The 8,715-nt window shown below is 58.0% G+C and overlaps 1 protein-coding gene across 11 annotated transcripts; it reads left to right on the top strand.

The window, feature by feature from the left end:
* The first annotated feature begins 334 nt into the window (after positions 1–334).
* LOC124505227 (nascent polypeptide-associated complex subunit alpha, muscle-specific form-like) lies at positions 335–8,453 on the top strand. Of its 11 annotated transcripts, none has more exons than XR_006960583.1 (3): positions 353–1,053; positions 5,100–6,355; positions 7,225–8,453. XR_006960583.1 is itself a non-coding variant. In XM_047071102.1 (2 exons), the coding sequence occupies exons 1-2, from the start codon at positions 691–693 to the stop codon at positions 7,655–7,657; spliced, it is 768 nt and encodes a 255-aa protein (XP_046927058.1). In that variant the 5' UTR covers positions 401–690; the 3' UTR covers positions 7,658–8,453. The 11 variants fall into 11 exon arrangements, 1 of the variants encoding a protein (XP_046927058.1); XR_006960582.1 differs by having other exon boundaries at positions 354–1,025; XR_006960586.1 differs by lacking the exon at positions 5,100–6,355 and having other exon boundaries at positions 335–1,053.
* The last annotated feature ends 262 nt before the right edge of the window (positions 8,454–8,715 follow it).

Genomic DNA, 8,715 nt, shown 5'->3' with positions numbered 1-8,715 from the left:
GGGGTGAGACGGCTCGGCATGAACTATTACCCACGGCTCACAAGTGTATCATTGTGGGGGGTGGGGAGTTACGTTCCCTTCTGTGCCTTCAGCTACCCCTCCGGAAGATGGGAATAATAATAGTCAAACAGGGTTGCGTGGGCGAAGGGGTAAGCTGTCCGTAAATAACCACTAGCCTGACCTCTTCCACCGGTGGACAGACTTGAGACAAATTCCTTCCCCCGGTCCGGGCCCCAGTTCATCCAAGGTGGTTAGGTTTGACTTTGTCAGGACCTGTCAGCTCTGGTATTCTGTCACTAGGAAAAGTCAGCATTCGGGCGAACTCCTGGAGCTCATCACAAACAGGCCACCGGGGGCTCTCTGTTAACCACCTCTCTGCTGAGGTCCAAACAGACCTTCGATGGCCGTCATGGCAAGGTCACTCAACGCCAAATTCCTTTCCTTTCAGCCCCAGCTCCAGCTCCGGGACCAGCTGGGGCTCCTTTACTCCAAGTCATGATACCCCGAAGGTACAGGGACACGGCTGGAAGGAGCGAGCCCTCGGGGGCCCCTGGTGGGGTCCCCTCCTCACCCCTGCAAGCACGCAAGCAGAGCTCTCACCACAGGCGCTGCACTGCGGCTGGCGCCGGGGCATCCAGCTGGCAGAGCTGTTTCCATTTCTCTCACACGCCCCCGGATGGGAAATGATTCATGAAAACCAAGAAGGTAAAATTAGCCCAAAGGCTGCCGAGTAATTTATGCAGCCAACAGGGCCAGGAGGGAGGGAAGGCCCACGCTGCCAGCTCAGTGTGGCCTCCCAGGGGCTGGCAGAGGCCAGCCTGGCCATCAGGAGCCTCTGTCTCTGGGGTCTTCTATTTCTGGACTCAGCCTCCAGGGCCGTTGGCAGGCCTTCCGGAACCATCGCTGACCCCCGCCTCACCACACTCCACAGACCCACATGGCTGCCGCTGGGGACCTGCTAAGTGCCGGGGGCCTGCTGGGGAGAAGCTCGAGCATTTCATCGTGTCAACCCCAAGCCTTCCCAGGTGAGGAATGAATGTGCTGAGAGCTCAGGTAGGTGGCCAAAGGTCCGGGGCGAAGCCAGAATTCCAACCCCGATCTTATGAACTCCAAAAGCTGCACTCCCCCCCCCCCCCCCGAGCTGGGTGTTGCCCGCCCAACTTGGAGTTCTCGGGGTGGCCCGAGGGCAGTGGACCCAGCGGGGATTCCCTGGCAAGTCCTACCACATGCTCTTCACCGTCTCACGACTAGTCAATACCAGAACCAAGCCCCGCTGTCCCTGCGTGGCAAGGTGGAGGGTCCCCAATAATCCTAGTGTCTTAAAAAGGGGTTGAGAAAATGCGGCATAAAATCATACCCCGTAATGAAGGAACAGAACAGCAGACAAAAGTGAGCCCCATGGTCTCCCTTTACAGGGCTGTGCGCCAAGGCCCAGAGAGGGGAAGGGACTTACTCAAGGCCACACAGCAAACCAGTGGCAGAGCTTAGGATGAAACTGCATCTCCCGAGTCCCACTGCAGGGAACCTGCTGTCAAAACTATTTACAAAGACAGCAAATCTGAGTGGGAGGGGGATTCCCTACCTGCAGGGGCACCGAGGCGGAAGTCACCCCGGGGACCTCCTGGGGCCCCCGATCTGGTTATGTTTGATATCCGCCCACACTTCTGGAACCTACAGGGAACATGTGAGCACCTGGAGAGGCTCCTCAGAAGGCAGAATCCTGCTCCAGACCTGTGGGAACCCGGGAGGGGTCACCTCACCTCGGGAGCCTGGGGAAGAAACGGGCCCGGGAAATTGACAAGAAGACGTGTGTGTGTGTGTGTGTGTGTGTGTGTGTGTGTGTGTGTGCGCGCGCGCACACACACGAATCACCCAGCAGGCTGTGAGTGTTCGTTAGGAATGCAAGGGTCCCGCACGGACGCAGTCACAGTGCTCACCCTCAGCCCCTCTGGCCCCTGGCTTGGCCCAGAGGAAGCCCAAGGCCCGTCACAGGTGACACCCCACCACCACCCATGCAGCTGAGCCCCCCGGGGCAGGCAGCTGAGGGCCAGTGCGACAGCTCAGGGCAGCACCGCTCACTCCCAGGACACGGTTCAGAGCAGCTCAGCGGCACTGTCCCCCCTCAGAGGGACCAGAGCTGCCACGGCCCAAGCCCTGAGCTCATCAGCACTTTCAAATATCAACATGCTAAGTGGGCCCTTCCCCTCGATGCTGGAAGAACGGCGGCTTGGTATTCACTTCACTGACATCCAGGAAGACTGAGTTGCTTGTCTAAAGCCTCAGTCATTCATGGAGTCATTCACTTGACACATTTTTACCAAGCACCTGCCGTGCTGTGCATCGGCACCACCAAGAGCCAGGCAGGTGTATTTTGCCCTGGGGGTCCTCCGGGCCACAAGAAGCATTGTGGTGGTTCGCACACAACCTCTGGAGCCACACCGCTGGGATTCAAATCCCAGGTTCACCCCCATGTGACTCTGGGGAGTCACGCAGCCTCTCTGGGCCTCGGTTTCCTCAGCTGTCACTGGACGATAATAACGGTATCTACCCCATGGGGTTGGTCTGAAGATTGAGTGAAATGTTACAGGTCAACACGTGGAATAGCACCAGGCACATAGTAAGTGCTCAATAAATACGAAGTCATTCATGACCCAGGACCCAAGCCCACATCAGCCACGCTCGTAATTCAGAGCTAGGCCAGCTCAGTGCCTTTGGGGTGACCCAAAAGCGTGACTGGTAAGGGTTCTACAGCTAGAATCAGGAGGTGGGGTTCGAGTTTCCCCTCTGCCAGCTGCCAGCTCAGAGCAGCCCCCGGGCCTCTCCGAGCCTTGCTTTCTCCGGTCTTAAAATGGGCCCGATGATGGCTGTTCTCCTGCCTCCCTGGCAGGAGCACCCAACGTCCCGAGGGTTGCTGTGGCCCCCTGCCCACACCCCACAGGACAGGTTCAGGGAGCAAGCCCCCGCCCCAGCGGGACAGATGGCCACAGCTGACGCAGCCACACTCTGTCCCCCTGCACCTCTAGCGACGGAGAGGGTTTGTGCCTGGTGCTGGGGAAGGGCCGGGCCCCGGGCCAGCTACGGTGCTTCTCGCTTCTTAGGAAATAATCCCAACCCTCTGTGCTCACTGACCGCACATGCCACTGACCGAAGGGGAAGAGGTCAAGCAGGCCTGCCCAGCTAGGCACCTTCTGCCAAGACTGTCACATTGGGTGGCCTCACGAAAAAGAACTGAACAAGAAGTCAGACAGCCTGGGTATAGTCTCAACTCCAGCGGTGGCTACCTGTGCGGCTTTGGGAAAGTCACTTAACCTCTCTGAGCCTCGGTGTCTGCATCCGTGAAATGGCCTTGGCCGGGCCACCCGTTTCACGGGTGGCTGTGACGAGCTGATTAGATGATGGCATCGGAGGTGGTTTAGACCTTGAAGGCTGGGGAGGAGGTGAGGAGAAAGCAAACGCGCCATATTTCCAGCGCTAAGTATAAATCACCTGCAGAGATTTGCCCTGGGAGCTGAAAGGCAGACCCATGCCTGGACCAGCCAGTGTGGCCCAGAGGGGCCCCAGGGCTCTCCGGGGAGAGGCTGGCCCCAAGCTGCTTTCTTCTCCTGCCCACCCTGCAGGCTAAGGGAGATCAAATCCCCGGGCCACAACGGGCCCCATTGAGAGCCGGTAAATCTGCCCGAGGTGTGGGGTTACGTTACCAGGCTCCCGGCCACCACCACTGAGCGAAGGGTCAGGCTGACCTCCTTCCCTCCCCGTAGGCCCCGGTCCAGGACCTGCAGGGCCAAGCCGGGAAGAAATCCAATTACCCGCTGCATTCCCAGGCAGCAGCCTCCTCTGGGAAATCAGCGAGTGGACAGGGGGATGAGACCTTTGCAAAGGCTGGAGTCATCCCAGGCTGCCCACCGGGAGCACAGGCCCCCGTCCGCAGGGGTGAGGAGCGCAGCTATACAGGCGGGACCTCGGGATAGAGCACTGTTGGGATTCTGCTGGGTGCCTGGCACAACACTTTGCGTTTTACCTGTGTTCGCCTCTTTGTCCTCACAGAAGCCCCGTGACGCAGGTGCAATTGTCACCTCTATTTTACAGAGGCTGGAACTGAGGCACAGAGAGGTGAAGGAGATTTCCCAGAACCACCAAGATTTGAAGGCCACCAAGAGCCCATTTGCCACAACAGCCACCCAGGAGACGGGTCACTCAAAAACGCGTCCTTTGAGTAAGGGTAGAAAAACCCAAGTGTGAAGGAGAAAAGTGTCCAGGGCCCGTGGCTACCGTCGGCAGCTCTCTGGGGACTTGGCAGGGGACAGGAGAGCAGCCCTTTCCCCCGGCTCTAAAGAAGAGACACGGGAATAGTTTGGGAACTACAGGGTGACATTTGGTTCTGTGCAAAGTCTCAGTGGACAGACTTTAAATATTGTGCAATAAGCATTTAAAAAATGCAACAGGCGGGGCGCCTGGGTGGCTCAGTCGGTTAAGCGGCCGACTTCGGCTCAGGTCATGATCTCGCGGTCCGTGGGTTCGAGCCCCGCGCCGGGCTCTGTGCTGACGGCTCGGAGCCTGGAGCCTGCTTCCGATTCTGTGTCTCCCTCTCTCTGACCCTCCCCTGTGCATGCTCTGTCTCTCCCTGTCTCAAAAATAAATAAAACATTAAAAAAAAAAATTCTAAAAATGCAACAGGCTCCCGTACCCAGCAGTATAGCTACTCTAGGTAAGCCCAGGAAGGCAGAAGAATAAAATCAGAATTAACCTAAATGCCTTTCATTAAGAGAACGTAGGAAGAGAGAAGGAAGAGAGGAAGGAAGGAAGGAAGAAAGGACGGTAGGAAGGAAGGGAGGGAGGGAGGGAGGAAAAAACAATTACAGTAGTTTACTATGCAAAACCATGACTAGATTTCCTAGATCCAATGTTAAGTGAGAAAAGCACTGACCGAATGATCCGTAACCATTTGTTTGAACACACACACACACACACACACACACACACACACACAGACACAGACACACAGACACACACACACAGACACACACGCACACACACACACACACACACACACACACACACACACACACACGTACCCATTACAATGGCACATATTCCTACAGGTTCTGTGTGTCGATGCATAGAGAAATATCCAGAAGGCTATACGCCAAAGTAATAACGGTGATGATTAACCCTGCGGAGGAGGCTGGAATGTTGTGGTCATCCAGGAAGAGAATACTTAGCTGTTTAAATAATATTTGACGTTTTTGCAACGAAAAGGTACATTTGTATATTCCATACACGATTAAAACTTAGTAAAACAATATAAGAAAAGACACGGTGGGCTGCCTGGGGAACCAGTGAACTCCCTGTCCCTGGAAGTATGAAAGCATCCACACTGGGGTGGAGGGATTCGAAAAACCGTGAAGGAAACAAGGGTAGGTGGGTTAGCTGGCCCTTCGGAACCTCAGAGCCTTATCAGGGCAGCAGGAGCAAAGCCCTTATTCTCCCTGCACCAAGAGTGGCTTTAAGGAAGCACAGAGCATCGGACGCTAGAGGAGGGAGAGGCCGTGGACCCTCACCGTGACTTGGGCAGAGACGCACAGGTCAGTCTCTCCACCCCCCTTCCCCCCCAGGGACTCCTAGCTCTAGGCTCTCAGTCCCAGCAGCCCCCAGCCACTGGCCAGCATGCCCGGTGTTAGCCTCAGACTCCCAGCGTAGGGGCTGTGTCTCTGGGAGGACCTCACGCTGGGGACAAGAATTCAGGACAGAAGGAGGAGAAGAAATGCTCATAAAGCTGACCACCCCTGTGACACCGAGCCCAAGCCATGGCCATGGCCGCGGCCGCGTGGTGAGCCCTTATCCACAACAGGCTGAGCCCCGGCCCCGGCCAGCCTCTGACCCCCGACAATATAAAAAGCAAAGGTCAGTGAAGCTCTTACCTCACCTGGCAAGACAGCAATGAGATCGAGACAAGAGCCAAGAGACATGGGTCTGAGTCCCAGCACCTGCCCTTGACTTCTCCTAAGAGACCCTGGCAAAGTCACTGAGCCCCATGGCACCTCAACCCTCTCGTCTGCACAATGGGCGGAGGGTGGCTAACTCCCAAGCCGGCTGCGTAGCTGAAATGAGACATCGTCCACATGGCCTCTTTGTGGACTCCCACAAAACGTAGGGCCCCATCCAGGCCACGGATACAGGGCACTGAGGAACGGAGGTGGCCACGACGGAGCTCCAAAAAGCAGCTAGGCTTGCTGCAAATCTGAAGCCCAGAGGCAGCCAGAAAGGGGCCCGTTTGTGGCCCCAGGCAGGGACCAGGAAGGAACACACAGAAGGATTCTCCAGGCGGACAGAGACAAGGACGCGCGAGGAGACAGGAGTAAGTCTGAAAGAGCAGAGGAGCCTTTCTTGGCCACCGTCCTGGGCCAAGGGCCAGGGTGCTCAGAGAGGGCAGGGAGCCACTGGCAAGTGCCAAGGAAGAGTGCGGTTTCTACCTGAAACTGGGGGAGGGGACTCCAGGAGCCAGGCCAGTGAGCCCTTGCCTCACCGGTAGCCAGGGAACTGGGGCAGAGGCAGGTGACAGATCCGCAAAAGGAAACCAAAGGAGGAAGAGCGAAGCTCAGTCACAGAGCAGCCATGACCGGCTGCAGTGGGCCAAAGGGCCGGACTTGCCCTTGGGCCCGGGGCATAGCCTTGGAGGATCTGATCCGGGAGAGGGGCCACTGAGAAGCAAGGAGGTCCCACCTGGTGCTCACAGTGAAAAGCGCCAGCTCTGGGCAAGGCTGGCAGCAGCATGAAGCCGGAGGGGGGGCTGCCCCAGAGCCTCCCTCTGCCACCCCAGGGGGACCCTAGGGCCGTGGCAAGTATTGAGTCCAGTGTGGGACCAGCCCAAGGCAGAGAGAGCCACAGAGGTCCAAGGACTCAGGCCTTAAGCCTCCAGATACAACCAAGGCCACTGTCAAAACCAGAGCCCCTCAGGGACTCCTGGTCCTGCAGCCAGCACCTAGACAGGCTGCAAATCCCCGCACCCCCCTTCCCCGGCCCCATCCCGCAGGATCCGGGGCAGCTGGACTCCCCGCTAAATGGCAGCCAGACAGTCCTGCCTGCCGCTGGCTTGGGGGCCCAGCCTACAGGGAGCTGCAGGGAGGGAGCAGGGGGCTGGGCCTCTCTGAACGGGGGGCCCCACAAGAGGGTGTAGGTGGGGCGGGCAGGAGAGGGGCCTCCCACAGCTCTCTCTCCTCCCCGCAGGCCAGCCTTCTCCCGGGACCTGTGGCCACACGCAGGCCCGGGCACACCACGGGCTGTTGCCAGCAGCCCCCAGACAGGGCGGGCTGGCTCCTCTCCTCCCCAGGCTGAGACCACCGCAGCGACACTCACCTGGCTAGCCCCGGATGGGACACCCACCGTCCGTCATCGCCTCAACCAAGAGTTCACTCCTCAAGCCACACCCGCAGGCCTCAGCCCTGACCCAGCAGAGGGTGGGTGCGGGAAGCCACTTCAGGCGGCTGTCCACTGTTCACCTCCTGTTCGGACCCCACGCCATCGCGCCCAGTGCCTGGTCAACCCCCCACCTCAGCCTCAGACCTCGGCCTTCCCTCCTCCTGCCCACATTCCCTGGCGTGGCCCTGGACTCCTTGGGGGCGGCCGGGACACCCCCTTTGACAGTTCATGGCACGGGTAGCATCAGGCTGCAGGGACACGAAGGCTCCACCATGGCCAGCCAGCCACGACAGGTGCCAACCCACTGACCAGAGCAGCCTGGGAAGGCCTGCTGCTCACACCTGAGGATTGATTGCCTGCCCGTCCAGCCAGAAGGGACCCAGGGGCCACCAGGCACCAGCAGAATCATGGGGCTGGCTGCCTCAACTGGGACAAGGATAGGCCGGCTCACCAACAACTTACCCCACTGGGCACCAAGAAACTGCTTTCCTGGAGGCTGAAGACCGAAAGGAAACACCACTTGGATGGCCCCTTTGGTCGTTTAAAGCACCTCCTAAGCTGTGACTTTATCTCCCACCTCAGGACCTCCGCCTCCAGAATAGTCTTCAAGTCCTGACTCAGCCTGGCATTCTGGGCCCTCCCGGTCGGGCTCCCAGAACTATCTCCTCTACCTTTTCGCAAACACCCAAGACCACGTCCCTGAACCACCCGATCCTCAGGCCGTCTGCCTTTGCACATACTGTTCCCAGGGCCCGAACTTCCCTGCCTTCTTCCTCCCCCTGGCAAACTTCTACTCTCCCTTCGAGGTCCAGCTCTATGTCGCTTCTTCCAGGAAGCCTAACGGGCTCTCCCTCTCCCACCCCTCCCCTCCCCGCCACATCCCTGAGCAAGTAGGGCACTTCCCACCTTCAATCACAGTTACGATCTGGGCCAGAGCTCCTCACGCTATTTGTGAAAGAGATTTTTTTTTTTTTTAAGTTTTCCAATCTGTTGCCAACTGATGCTTTTGTAAGTTACAATAAAGAATGACACAGCAATGTCAAGTTGCAGTAGGAGTTTTTCATCACTTACTCTCAATGTTGTACCTACCTCGCTGCACACCAGTAACACACAGCCCAGAGATGGGGAGAGGTCTAGCAGACCACCCTCTCTTTGGGTTCGGGGCCCATCGGATCATGTGTTTATGTTTGGTCCTCCAGAGCCCAAGGGGCACTCCCCGATCTGCTGTCCCAAATATTGGCTGGGAAGGGCCCAACAACCCTGTAACACGGGCAGCACCCGTGCTATGCGGCCCCATTT

This window comes from Lynx rufus, unplaced genomic scaffold (assembly GCF_022079265.1).
Source record: "Lynx rufus isolate CCGP_SWC_20201006 ecotype Redwood Valley unplaced genomic scaffold, mLynRuf1.p SCAF_9, whole genome shotgun sequence".
NCBI lineage: Eukaryota > Metazoa > Chordata > Mammalia > Carnivora > Felidae > Lynx > Lynx rufus.
Note: the sequence above shows the minus strand (reverse complement) of the source record. Positions and strands in the feature narration are given on the sequence as shown.